The sequence below is a fragment of the Cetorhinus maximus genome, unplaced genomic scaffold, assembly GCF_964194155.1.
Source record: "Cetorhinus maximus unplaced genomic scaffold, sCetMax3.hap1.1 HAP1_SCAFFOLD_2429, whole genome shotgun sequence".
Classification (NCBI taxonomy): domain Eukaryota; kingdom Metazoa; phylum Chordata; class Chondrichthyes; order Lamniformes; family Cetorhinidae; genus Cetorhinus; species Cetorhinus maximus.
This window is the reverse complement of record NW_027598367.1, coordinates 1,520-16,465: the sequence shown is the minus strand read 5'-3', so window position 1 is coordinate 16,465 and position 14,946 is coordinate 1,520. Positions and strand designations below refer to the sequence as shown.

The 14,946-nt window shown below is 44.0% G+C and overlaps 1 protein-coding gene across 1 annotated transcript in view; it reads right to left on the bottom strand.

Moving 5' to 3' along the window:
- The window catches only part of LOC144677338 (inositol 1,4,5-trisphosphate-gated calcium channel ITPR2-like), a gene marked incomplete at both ends in the record, with an annotated part of 40,365 nt that extends 25,639 nt beyond the window's left edge, over positions 1 to 14,726 (bottom strand). The window contains one exon of the mRNA XM_078537474.1: positions 14,689 to 14,726. Within this exon, the coding sequence (XP_078393600.1) occupies positions 14,689 to 14,726 (38 nt within the window). The remainder of the gene's footprint in view (positions 1 to 14,688) is intronic.
- Between the last annotated feature and the right edge of the window lie 220 nt (positions 14,727 to 14,946).

The following is a 14,946-nucleotide window of genomic DNA, read 5'->3' as shown; positions in this document are numbered from 1 at the left end:
CTGTATGCCTTCTTGGGTGGATGTAAGCAATCCCATGTATATTTTGAATAACAGCTCAGGGAGCTGTCCCTCATATCCTGGCCAATATTTATTTCTCAGCCGACATCACTAAAACAGACTATTTTGTCATTACAGTTTGTGGGATCTTATTGCGTGTAAATTAGTTGCTCTGTTTTTTAAAATGCAACAATGGCTACATTTCAAAAGTACTTCATTGGCTGTAATGCGCTTAGGGGTGTCCTGGGACCATGAAAAGACCCTTATATAAATGCAAATCTTGATTTCTTTCTTTCTCTATCCCTTTCAAGCACCTTACTTGATTCTGCATCCAAGGCTTTTTAGGGTATGTTGCTCTGCACGGACAGTTTTTCTTCTTTTAATTTCATCCATCTAATCTTAAGAATATGTTTCCTGGTTCAGGATTTAAATACTTAAAAGGAGAAGCTGTACCTCTGCTATTACAAATGCAGGATTTCATGAGATGGTTATGTTTTAAACGGTCTCTTTTAATTCAAGGTAAAATGGAGTAGTTGAGAGGGGCACATGGCCTCCTCCTAATTCTGCCCTGCCACAGATCCATGTAACCTGGTTGCCATGGGGACAGGAACTCAGGTCAAGCTCTATTAGAAGCAAGGTGCCAATTTTTTACACCTGGAAACAAAGGAAAATGCAACTGAACTTACTGCTGCCAGATTTACTGATCCAGGAACCCTGGATAGAGAGAGAAAGTGTTTCCCAGAGGGAGAGAGGCAGGAAAACAGCAGCTACTGCGACCATGGAGGAAAAAGGAAGTTTTCTGTTGGCCATCAGGAAGGATGCTGGTGGGAGCTGGTTCTCTGGTTGAAGAGATGGCACCTGTGAAGATTTAAGGTTACTGGAAGGTTCGCCCTGGCATGGCTGGGAGAATGAATCACTGGGTGGGCCTTGCTGCTTGAAGTCGATTCAGGGATTCTCCGAAAACTGATGGAAAAGACCTTCAATGGGCACTGGACATTGCCACTCAGTTAATTGGGGAGATGCGTGCCTGTTGGAATTTGAGTGTAATTTTGGACTGATTCCTGTAAAGAGTACAATTCTGTGGAGAGTGTGGCATAACGTATCAGCAAGGTGTGGGGTTTTCAGTTGCATTAGGAAGTTAAGGGTGAATATCTTTTCGGTAGTTTAGAGTCTTAGTTGTCCACCAAGTAATGTTAATCGATGTTTGTTTTAGTTTGCTTCAGTATAATCTTAAAACTTGAAATCTTGCCGTGCAATTCCTTTGTATTGATCACTGGAAAATTTCTCGGTTTTAAACATTAATTGGTCTCTACAGGGATCATGACACCAGCTAACTGGATTGAAATGTTTAAGGCCTTTACGGCTCCACACGTCTCAGGAATATTTTTTAAAATTTTAGTCTTTCACGGGATGTGGGTGTCGCTGGTTAGGCCAACATTTTTTATTGCCCTTCCCTAATTGCCCTCGAGAAGGTAGTGGTGGGCCGCCTTCGTGAACTGCTACAGTCCATGAGGTGTAGGTACACCCACAGTGCTGTTAGGAAGGGAGTTCCAGGATTTTGACCCAGTGACAGTGAAAGAACGGCAATATAATTCTAATCAGGATGGTGAGTGGCTTGGAGGGCAACTTCCAAATGGTGGAGTTCCCATGTATCTGCTACCCTTGTCCTTCAAGGTGGTGAGGTCCTGGGTTTGGAAGGTGCATCGATGGGGCCTTGGTGAATTTCTGCAGTGCATCTTGTAGATGGTGCACACTGCTGCCACTGTGCATCGGTGGTGGAGGGAGTGGATGTTGAAGGTGGGGAATGGGCGCCAATCAAGTGGGCGCCTTGTCCTGGATGGTGTTGAGCTTCTTGAGTGTTTTTGGAGCTGCACGCATCCAGGCACCTGGGGAGTATTCCATCACACTCCTGACTTGTGCCTCGTAGATGGTGGACAGGCTTTGGGGAGTCAGGAGGGGAGTTATCCATTGGAGAATCCCCAGCCTCTGACCTGCTCTTGTAGCCAGTGTTTATACGGCTTATCCAATTCAGTTTTTGGTCAATCCCCAGATGTTGATAGTGGGGATTCAGTGATAGTAATGCCACTGAATGACAGGGAGATGGTTAGATTCTCTTTTGTTGGAGGTGGTCATTGTCTGGCACGAACATTACTTGTCACTTGTCAGCCCAAGCCTGAATGTTGTCCAGGTCTTGCTGCATTTGGGCATGGACTGCTTCATGTCTGAGGAGTCATGAATGGTGAACATTGCAATCAGCAGCAACATCCCCACCTCAGACCTTATGATGGAGGGAAGATCATTGATGAAGCAGCTGAAGATGGTTTGACCTAGGATACTATCCTAAGGAACACCTGCAGTGTTGTCTTGGGACAGAGATGATTGACCTCCGACAACCACAATCATCTTCCTTTGTGCTAGGTCTGACTCCAACCAGTGGAGAGTTTTCCCTCTGTTTCCCATTGACTCCAGTCTGGCTAGGGCTCCCTGATGCCACACTTGGTCAAATGCTGCCTTGATGCCAAGGGCAGTCACTCACATCTCACCTCTTGAGTTCAGATCTTTTGTTCACGTTTGGACTAAGGTTGTAATGAGGTCAGGAGCTCAGTGGCCCTGGCAGAACCTAAACTGAGCAAGTGCTGCTGGATAACACTGTCGACAACACTTTCTATCACTTTGCTGATGATCAATAGTCGACTGATGGGGCAGTAAATGGCCGGGTTGGATTTGTCCTGCTTTTTGTCTAGATCTATAATCTATATAATTATAACTATTATCTAACTATTTAACTATATGATCTATTATTAACTATATAATTTAACTATATTCACCTATACAATTTGTCTAAATCTATAATCTAGATTTACCCAGTCTCTGATCACAACTACTATCCTGGCCATTGCTTTGGGATTGTGTCCCTCTGTCAGTGCTCCTGCTGGATTTCAGAGGAACAGGAGTAGGCCATTCAGCCCGTCGAGCTTGCTACACCATTCAGTTAGATCATGGCTGATCTTTGTCTCAACTCCATTTACCCTCCTTTGTTGCATACACCTTGACATCCTTGCCCAACAAAATTCTAGTAATCTCAAGAGTTCAAGTGGATACACGACTATAATCTCACATGTGCTTTACTAACAATGGCATTAATGGATGAGATTGGAAAAAAGGTCACGTACCAAAACATACTCCCACACCCACCCACACCCATATCTACATTCAATAGATCATGGAGCATAATATTCAATATATGAAGTCCTACAGAAAGGCTCCGCTGCACACTGGGATGATCCTTGTAGAATTTATAACGATTTAAAAAATCCAAGCACTTGCTCAGTTTAGGTTCTGCCAGGGCCAAGTTCAGTTCTTTTCAAATTCTTTGATGAGATGTGGGTGTCGCTGGCAAGGCCAGCATTTTTGGCCCATTCCAAATTGCCCTTGAACTGAGTGGCTTGCTAGGCCATTTCAGAGGGCAGTTCAGAGTCAACCAAATTGTTGTGGGTCTGGAGTCACATGTAGGCCAGACCAGGTAAGGACAGCAGATTTCCTTCCCTAAAGGGCATTAGTGAACCTAGATAGGTTCTTACAGCAATCAACGGTCACTATTACTGAGATTAGCTTTCAATTCCAGATTTTCTTAATTGAATTTAAATTCCACCCTAGCTGACATGGTGGGATTTGAACCCATGTCCCCAGAGCATTAGCCTGGCCTCTGGATTGCCAGTCCAATGACATTACCACTATGCCAATTTTTACTCCTTTACTGGTATCTTGCACTTTGGCTCAAAACTTGCTTTGACTATTGTCAAATTTTTTTGACTATTGTCTCATATACTGACTAAAACAACAACATCTTATATATCAGAAAGGTTTTCTTTGATGCATTATAATGGGTTATCTTGGTTCCATTACACAACAAAATGAGCATAAATAAACTCAAAAACCCTCAGGCCAGCTCATTTATCCACTGGTCTGAATGAGTTTCATATTGAACATATGCCAGCTTCAATATCCATTGTTAATGTCACATTGTTACACTGCAGTGCGCTGCACACCTGAAAGCCAACTTAGCCCTGCCAGAATGCAGTCTGCCTACCTTTCCTTTCCAATGAGTCACATAGACAACTCGCACCACCTGATCACTAAAAATTCACATGTTATGATGCATTTTAAATAATGGATATAAAACGTATATTAGAAACTATACCGATCTGAAAAAGCAGCAGGGGGCTTTCCTTCCCTGTACTCTGTATCAGGCTCAAAGTGGAATACTGGACAGTTTCAATTGCCTAAAGGAATCAGGGGGACATTCAGATATTCCACCACTGCTCCTGCTAATTGGCCTGGGGTTTTTACCTGCTTTCTCACCTCCCCCAGGGCAGGTGATGGAATATATCTATTGTAGGCTATAAGGTATCACAATGATGTGGGACAAGCTGCTTGGACCAGTTGTTCCTTTAATTCTTTGCTCCTTATTTTCATGTGTTTGCCATTTTTGTATTTTTTTTAATATTTGGAATGCTTTTCTGTTTATATTCCCAGATGGCCTCAATAGCACGTTGGCACAGGTTGTGTTCATAGTACATTAATAGTTCATCACAGCTCTTTAATTTAGCTTTATTTGACCTCAACCAATGCAGTTAATCTACACTACAGAACACCGTCTGAGCTGTAAGGAAATATTAAAAGGTAAGGAAGGACTGGGGCCCCAATTTTAAATTGTATAAGGCCAGCTCTAGGTTTGATGTAGTGGGGAGGTGGGGGGGGTGGGGTGGTTTCTTTTCCCAGAGAATAGTGAACCTCTGGAACAGGCTGCTGGCTCGAGCACTGGTGCTGACTCACTCACTGAATTTTTAAAAGCAAGAGCTTCTGTTTGGGACAGATATCACCTCTTACTGAAGGTAGGTACTTCAGGACATTCGGGGCCAAAGTGACGTGGACTAGTTTGAATCATCTCGGCAGATTGGAGAGGAATTTCCTCGATCTTTCAGCCAAATTGTCCTGGGTTTTCTCCTCTCCCACATGGTTTTGGGTGGGGTGGGTATGTGTATGTTGTGACACACAAGGTATCAAAATTGTGTAGTACATGCTGGATAGACTGGAGCATCTTTATCTGCCCATCGTTGCTCATGTTTATTGTCTGTATTGTCCTCCCAAACGACTTGAAAACAAGGGATTTGTTCTGGGGTCAGCAGACTGCCAGAATATTATGTTCAATGACCTTGAGTTTGTCAACACAAGAATTTGGCTTGTCAACACTACAAAAGAGTTGCAGTTTCTTGCAAACCAATCCGAAAAGCACATTACTTTCCTTTGAACTCATTATCTGCACTTGGAGCTGTGTTGCTACCTAGTCATAAAGCAGCTCCAGATCATTGTATACTGTGGTGATAAGGTTCAAGGACGGTATAGTTCAATTTGCCTTAACAGAAACGAAAGTCTGATTACTCCAGGCCAGACTGCACTATACTCACATAGGTTGTTGTGCTAACCCAGTGTTGTTTGGTAGAAATCTTTAGCCAGAGGTGAGGCTACAGTGACGCTGTTTTCACCATATGCAGTAATTTTGTGGAAGACACCACACACACAATACAGGTAAATGTATATATTTACTAAACAAACATGACCTACCCACCGCACCCGCTAATATTTTCAGAGTGTGCGGCCCCTTTAAATTTTTTTTGCATAGCCACATGCCTGGTCACTTAAAGGGGCCGACTTGTTGGTGGCCAACGCAGGAATTTCCGGGTTGCTGCGTGGCCCCGTTGATACGAGGGAGCATTGCTCCTACCATTCGGTAACCAGGGAGATAAAGCATTCATATCGATCAATAAATGCGTGCTCATTCTGCTTTTCTTTGCCAACAAACACACAAAAAGGTTCAAGTTCACATGCATACACCATGTGAACACGAGCATTGACAGCAGCATCTGTTACTCATTTATTATTGACTAATCAGAAATGCAATTAACCTCATTTGGATCCCCAATTAGCCACATATGGCTGGTGACCAAGTAGCAAACTGCATTGTGACAAGCAGTATATACTCTGTCTACATTATCAGTGCAACAATCCCAGGAGCCAAGAAGCACGCCTCTGTCCAATTGGCAATGATTCCAAGACTCCTCCAGAGTTCAATCTATAACAAAATTACTCCGGAGACTTGTAACACACACAGGAATCACACTGAACATTGAAAACTTGATCACCTAACTTTACATATACCATTATAGCCCGACAAAGTAACTGCCACATTAGAAAGTCCCACAGCACACATCTAGATTTACAGCAGTTTACATGGACTTTGGAGCAATTCCAAAGTGAGTACAATTCCAGATCTTAATTAACAGTCCAGGTTTTATTGGCCTCAAAAGGTGGCAGTCTCGGCTCACCGACAGCACTTGAACCACAACCTTCCGACTCTGGGGTGAAAGTCCCACTCCAGACACGGAGCACAAAATTCAAACTGGCACTCCAGTGCAGCACTGAGGGAGTGCTGCTCTGTCCGAGGTGTTTGCTGTCTTTTGGGCGAGCACTTAAATTGAAGTTCCATCTGCTCTCTCAGGTGGGCATGCACATCCCATACTTTTTTTTTTGAAGAGGACCAGGGAAGCTATAAGATAAAAGCAAAAAACTGCGGATGCTGGAAATCCAAAACAGAAACAAAAATACCTGAAAAAACTCAGCAGGTCTGACAGCATCTGCGGAGAGGAACACAGTTAACGTTTCGAGTCCGTATGACTCTTCAACAGAACTAAGGAAAAATAGAAAAGAGGTGAAATATAAGCCGGTTTAAGGCGGGGGGGTGGGACAGGTAGAGCCAAAAGGTGTCATAGACAAAAGGACAAAGAGGTGTTGAAGGTGGTGATATTAGCTAAGAAATGTGCAAATAGGTGACATTTAGGTAGAAAGCAGGACGAGCATGGTACAGATAGGGATCGTTCTCTCCGGGACACCCTGGTCCACTCCTCCTGCTCCTCAACCCCCACCTATGGCACCTCCCCATGCCCACGCAGAAGATGCAACACCTGCCCCTTCACTTCCTCACTCCTCACCGTCCAAGGGCCCAAACTCTCCTTTCAAGTGAAGCAGCATTTCACTTACACTTCCCTCAATTTAGTCTACTGCATTCGTTGCTCCCAATGCGGTTTCCTCTACATTGGAGAGACCAAACGCAAACTGGGCGACCGCTTTGCGGAACACCTTCGGTCTGTCCGCAAGCATGACCCAGACCTCCCTGTCACTTGCCATTTTAACACTCCACCCTGCTCTCATGCCCACATGTCTGTCCTTGGCCTGCTGCAATGTTCCAGTGAAGCTCAACGCAAACTGGAGGAACAGCATCTCATCTTCTGACTAGGCACTTTACAGCCTTCCGGACTGAATATTGAGTTCAACAACTTTAGATCATGAACTCTCTCCTCCATCCCCACTTCCTTTTTCCAATAATTTATATATATTTTTCTTTTCCCTCCTATTTCCATTATTTTTAAATGTATTTCTATCCATTGTTTTATCTCTACCTTTTAGCCTATTTCGATCCCTTCCCCCCACCCCACCCCTACTAGGGCTATCTGTACCTTGCTCGTCCTGCTTTCTACCCTTAATTAGCACATTCCTTAGATAATATCACCATCGTCAACACCTCTTTGTCCTTTTGTCTATGATATCTTTTGGCAATCTCCACCTATCATTGGTCCTCTATCCAGCTCTACCTGTTCCACCCTCCCCCTTAAACCAGCCTATATTTCACCTCTTTTCTATTTTTCCTTAGTTCTGTTGAAGAGTCATACGGACTCGAAACGTTAACTGTGTTCCTCTCCGCAGATGCTGTCAGACCTGCTGAGTTTTTCCAGGTATTTTTGTTTCAGCAGTGAAGCTATCCCTTGTCTGGTCACCATTTATTCTTCAAGCAATATCACTAGAACAGATTATGTGGTTATTTATCCCATATCTGTTTGTGGGATCCTGCGGTGCATAAATTGGCCATTTTGTTTCTTACATTACAACAGTAGCTACACTTCAAAAGTACTTTATTGGCCATGAAGCACTTTGGGACACACTAATGGTGTGAAAGGCATTGTATCCATGCAGATTCTATGATTCCGTGTAAACAGTACCTCGTATCCCCCACATATATTCAATCATATTCCTTTAGCAACAACAAGGGTTTCCAAACGATTCCCCACTCCCTATCCAAAGTGGGCACTGCCGGTGAATCTCCAGGTCATCTCCCAGCTGATTTGGACTCGATGGATATTCTTCCAGGGATTTCAGATAAGGACAACTTGATAGCCAGTAATTCTAAAAAAAACATACCGTCCTAACAAAGAGTCAACACAGGCATGATGTACCGACTGGCTACCTTCTATGATTCTATCTATTGATCACTTATTCTTTTCTGACTCTTTTGTGATGCAAAAATTAGTTAACTTGTCATCATCACACTGGCATGTGTCATGGGGTAGGCCATGTGATCAAGCCTCCACGAATGCAAAGTTGGCAACCCCATGTAGGACCCGAACAGCTGGCAGAGAGAAAGTCAGCCTGGGCTAGGCTGAACCCAGTATTCTGTCCATACCCAGAACTAGACCTGTGATGAGAATAAACATCTTGCGCCACCCTTTCCTTCGTCTTTCCAGAACAGCCACATAGAGGACGTTTGTAGACTCAGTTGTCCTAACCTGTTCACAAGGGGCCATTGTGCCCAGGCTCACCAGAAGGTGTGTTTGAGTAAGATGTATTTCTCTTGCAAGAAATCACAAGCCTAATCACAGCAACACAGAGTTTGATTTTTCTGTCAAAGGCAAAGATAGGCGGTTTTGTAAACAGTGTGGATGGAAGCATATCACTACAAAAGGATATATTGATAGATTAAGTGAAAGGATAAAATTGTGGCAGATGGATTTTAAATGTAGGTAAATGGAAGGTCATCCACATTGCACCTATGATAATAGAACAGGGTATTATCTAAAAAGTAAAAATAAATAGTGAAAGTCCAAAGACACTCAGGAGTCCAGGTACACCAATCAGTAAAATGTCATGAATAATCAAAAGGCAAATGGAATGCTGGCCTTTCTATCTAAACCCACGACCACGACCATCTAGAAGGGCAAGGGCAGCAGATAAATGGGAACACCACCACCTGGAAGTTCCCCTCCAAGTCACTCACCATCCTGACTTGGAAATATATCGCTGTTCCTTCTCTGCCCCTGGAACTCCCTTCCTACCAGCACTGTGGGTGTACCTACACCACATGGACTGCAGCGGTTCAAGAAGGCAGCTCACCACCACCTTCTCAAGGGCAATTAGGGATGGGCAATAAATGCTGGCCTAGCCAGTGACACTCACATCCCATGAATGAATTTTTAAAAAAGGACTAGACTACATGTGGATAAATGTCATGCTTCAGTTTTAAAAAGCCCTGGTTGCACCATAAATAGAGCACGGTGAACAAATCCAGGCAACACACCTTTGGGAAGTATATTTTGGTCTTGGAGGGAGTGTAGATTTACCAGAATAATACATGGACTCCAAGGTTAAGACACGAGGAGAGATTACAGAAAGTAAGATGTATTCCCTGGAATGTAGAAGGTTAAAAGCTGATTTGATTGTAGCTCTCGTGATTAAGGGGTAAATAAAGGACAACTATTTTTGCTGGCTGAAGAGTCTAGGGGCAGCATATTACAGAGGTGGGGGGGTGGGGGGAGGGGGTGCTGCAGATGGCTCACACCCCACCCCCTGCCCAGAAGCAAAGTCGGCATGGAGCCAACTCAGTGGATGCCAGCCCGCACCTAGCCACAGCTCCCCACCCCCCAACCCCACCCCTCCCCCACACTGTTCTGGCAAGCTGCTAGAACCTGTAATGTTGCCTTGTGCAGCTGAATCCAGGCAGTCTGCTATCTTCCATCAATAGAAACAGAGCTCGGTCCAGGTTTAAATTACCAGGCCCTCATCTACACTGTTTTCTACTGGAACATCTGAACTTCAGCGCCAGTGCCTACTGCAAGACTGATTCATCTCTACATGCGGGAAGTCAGTGCTAGTGGAAAAGTGGATCACCCCACATCAGTTTCAGCCAGCTAATCTCGCTGAAGGAATACACCATTGGACTTTAGATTCTGGACTCATGTGAAACAATAATTCATATTTTGTCTAGGGTCTTGCCCCATACCACTTTCTTTCCCTTAACCCTCTTTTATTGTGTGAATAGACCAGGGTTATGTAGTGACACCTAGACCCTCCCCGCGTTTTGTGTGTGTGTAACCCTATCTCGGGTTTGCTGTGGAGTTATTAATAGGAAATTGGATCACCCCAAAAACTGAGGGGCTGGGGAAAATAACGCTGCCACCTATAAAGGGGGAGATCAAAAACGCCTTTCTGTTTATGGACGGGCAGTGAGAGAAGAAATCAGGGCTGTTTTAAATTAAAGCGCCTCCTGTTCAGTACACTTTTCAAGAATGAAGTCAGGATATAATACTTCATGCAAAGGGTGGATGAAGTTTAGAACTCCCTTCCACAAATGGCAATACTGGGTCAATTGTTAATTTTAAAACTGAAATTAATACCACCTTTGATTAGCAAAAATCTAAGAGATGTGGGGCAAAGGCAGGTATGTGGTGTTAGGTACATACTGTAGCCATGGCATACTGATAGATGGGAGGCACAATTGAGTCCAGTAACATGGAGAAAACAGTGACATCAAGCAAACTGCTCTGAAGCGGATAGTGTCAAGCTTCTTGAGTATTGGCTCAGCTACACCCACCCAGGCTGAGTGATCAAGAGATGAGCCACTCATCTTACATACTGTTAATATGGCCGGCCTCATTAAGCTTCTGGACAATGTGAGCACAAAGTTGTTGAAGGTCGAGGGCAACATTGGTCTTGCTAAGGATCAGGACATGGTCAATGCCTGGCACTGAAATGGCATAAATGATACTCACAATCGAAGCCTGGATAATGTCCAATTCCTGCTATGTGCTGGATTTATCAGTGGAGTTTCAAATAGAGATGAACGCTGCAAAATTATCAGCAAATTATGCACTTTCCATGGACAAAATTTATGTACTTTCATACTGTCCATGATCACTTTGTTTTGTATGTGAGGTGTGTGTATTTTCTTACCTTCAGAATGATTGTGATTGCCCCAATTTAAATATTTCCAGCAGCAGGTTTTTGAGAGTTTAAAAATAAAGGTTATTTATTATCTCACACTTTCCCCAGAGGTTTAAAAAATGCAACATCTCACTCAACTCTCACACACTATCACTCTCACAAAGATTAGATACAGATGAAGGATAAAAACAATAGTATTATAATGTATAAGTGTTTCAGTCTCTCTTTCGTGGTAGGCCTGTAGTTTCTTGGGTGGGTTAATGCTTTCAGTTGAAGGTGTTGCAAGGAGAGGGTTCTCAGAAAGTTGAGAGGCTTCTTGTAATTGAATTTCAAGGAGGTTGGTTCTCAGGTGAACTTGTAGTTGGAACAGGTTAGGGTGAGTCCTTCTTCCACTTGGTGAGCAACTCACCAAGGCTCCTTCGACAGCACATTCCAAAACCATGACCTCTACCATCTAGAAGGACAAGGGCAGCAGGTGCATGGGAACACCACACGACCTGCAAGTTCTCCTCCAAGTCCCACACCACCCTAACTTGGGACTATGTCTTCATTCTTTCCCTATTACTGGGTCAAAATCTTGGCACTCTCTCCCTAACAGCACTGTGGGTGTACCTACACCACATGGACTGCAGCGGTTCAATGCAGTGGTTCACCAACACCTTTTCGAGGGCAATTAGGGATGGGCAATAAATGCTGGCCTAGCCAGCAACTCCTATATCCCATTAAAGAAACTTTCAAAGTATGGTTGTTTATTACTTTGGCTGCATAGCTGACTTGCAGTTGGTTCAATGGCTGTCTGAAGGATTCTACAGGCAGTCATTGCTGTTTTAAAAGCAGGCAGAAAACATGGCCGTGCTCATATGTGAATTGTACAAGCTTAAAATGTTTTTGCCCAAAGACAGGGGGTGTGTTGATTACACATCCTGTGTTGTTGTTTGGCACTTTGAAATTCAACTAGTCTAGTTTGAATGAGAGAAACCATCATAATACACTGGAGGTCAATGGGATCACTTTCACATTTGTCTAAGACATATTTTGAGTTTTGGATTTTCGTTTGTCCGTGGTGAAACAGAAAGACGAGTCAGTTGGAATCCTGTAGTTCTTTTTGTTGATGGTCCATCCATAAATGAGATATGCAAATTTCCCAAATGGCTGTGAATGTCCATATTTAATTAGGTTGCGACTCTGGCCCAAAATGCTAAAGGTAACATAAGAACATAAGAAATAGGAACAGGAGTAGACCATTCAGCCCCTCGAGCCTGCTCCGCCATTCAATAAGATCATGGCTGATTTGGTTTTCAGTGACCATTTTAACAGACTGGTTTGTGTTCAAAATTTTAATGTATTGCCTGCAAGTTCATAATATACTGGAGCATGACGCATTCCTGACATTACGATACATATGGACATCATAAGGTTAGAAGTGGGGATGCTCGCTGATGATTGCACAATGTTCAGCACCATTCACGACTCCTCAGATATTGAAGATGTCCAGATGCAGCAAGACCTGGACAATATCCAGGCTTGGGCTGACAAGTGGCAAGTAATATCCGTGCCACACAAGTGCCAGGCAATGACCATCTCCAACAAGAGAGAATCCAACCATCGTCCCTTGATGTTCAATGGCATTACCATCACTGAATCGCCCATCTCCAATGTATTATGACGGTTTCTCTCACTGCAAACTAGACTAGTTGAATTTCAAAGTGTCAAACAACACAGGATGTGTAATCAACATACCACTATCAACGTCCTGGGGGTTACCTTTGACCAGAAACTGAACTGGACTAGCCATATAAATACTCTGGCTACAAGAGCAGGTCAGAGGCTAGGAATCCTGCGATGAGTAACTCACCTCCTGACTCCCCAAAGCCTGTCCACCATCTACAAGACACAAGTCAGGAGCGTGATGGAATACTCCCCACTTGCCTGGATGAGTGGAGCTCCCACAGCACTCAAGAAGCTTGACACCGTCCATGACAAAGCAGCCCGCTTGACTGACACCACATTCACAAACATTCACTCCCTCTACCACCGACACACAGTAGCAGCAGTGTGTACCATCCACAAGATGAACTGCAGGAATTCACCAGGGCTCCTTCGACAGCATCTCCCAAACCCACAACCACTGCCATCTAGAAGGACAAGGGCAGCAGATAGATGGGAAGACCACCACCTGGAAGTTCCCCTCCAAATAACTTACCATCCCGACTTGGAAATATATCGCCGTTCCTTCACTGTCACTGGGTCAAAATCCTGGAACTCCCTCCCTAACAGCGCTGTGGGTGTGCCTACACCACATGGACTGCAGCGGTTCAAGAAGGCAGCTCACCACCACCTTCTCAAGGGCAATTAGGGATGGCCAGCAAAGCTCACATCCCGTGAATGAATAAAAAACAAATATACAAATGAGGAGCAGGAGTAGACCACTCGGCCCTTCGAGCCTGCTCCACCATTCAATAAGATCGTGGCTGATCTGATTATAAACTCAACTCCACATTCCTGTCCACCTCCTATAACCTTTCGCCCTCTTATCAAGAATTTATTTAACTCTGCCTTAAAAATATTCAAAGACCCTGCTTCCACCACCAACAGAGTTCCAAAGACGCACGACCCTCAGAACAAAAAATTCTCCTCATCTCTGTCTTTAATGGGCGACCCCTTATTTTTAAACAGTGACCCCTAGGTCTAGATATGAGAATTTTCAATAACCGATATACCTTGAACTTTTATTGACCCAAAGGAAAGGGAAGGGCAAGACACACATTTTTATAGCTCATTTTGTAACCTCAGGACATCGTAAATCATTTCTCAGCTAATGGAGTACTTTTGAATTGTAATCATTGAGATAATGTAGGAATACGGTAGTGAGCTTGTGCACAGCAACGCCTCACAAACAGCAATGTGAGAACGACCAGATAATCTGATTTAGTTGGCCGAGGGATAAATATTGGCCAGGACACCAGGGAATAACTCCCTTGCTCTTCTCCCAGTTGTACCGTGGGATCTTTGACATCCGCCTGTGGGGGCAGACGGGCTTTGATTTAAAGCCTCATCTGAAAGACCACAGCTCTGACAGTGCAACACTCCCTCAGTACTGCACTGAAGTGTCAAGCTGGATTCTGTGCCGCGATTTGGGGCTTGATCCCACAAGGTTCTGACTCAGAGATGAGGGTTACCAGCCAGGCCAAGATTGAGTTCATTATATGCATCATTGGCCTTGGGATTCTGATTCAAATGTCCCTGAATCACTGCATTACTTATCCGATTTAATTTTGTCATAGATCTGCTCCAGAGGCCAGTTTGTTAAGTTTCTGTGACTCCCACATGGGACAGAAATCACTTGGTGCTATGAAAGATGCCAAAACAAGGGTTTGAAGGGACTCCTGCCTCTCTGCAATATGAATTTACTTGATCCGGAAGGGACTTCAGTTTAATTTATATGATGAGCTTGCTACAAAGTTAGATTCTGTTCACAAAGGGCCAACTCACAAATATATATGTTATCTGGAATGTCTTTTCGGATGCACATTCAGAAATAAGGATTAGCTGAAACTAATGCCAACACTTCCCCAGAGTTACCTGTGGTTTTCATTTTGGAAGGTGCTGAAGCGGTTTAGCTAAAACAAAAAAAAGTGGTTGTCAGGGAACATGCAGGAACACGGGGATACAGCAGGAGAATAGGACTGACTAGATCACTCTCTGGAGATCCAGTATGGCCTTGATGGGATGAATGGCCTGCTCCTGTGCCGTTATGACTCTATAATTGCCACAGCAATGGGACTGGGGGGGTGGGGGTCCCGTTCTAGGTGGTGAGTTTGATTGCCACCCCAGGAAGCC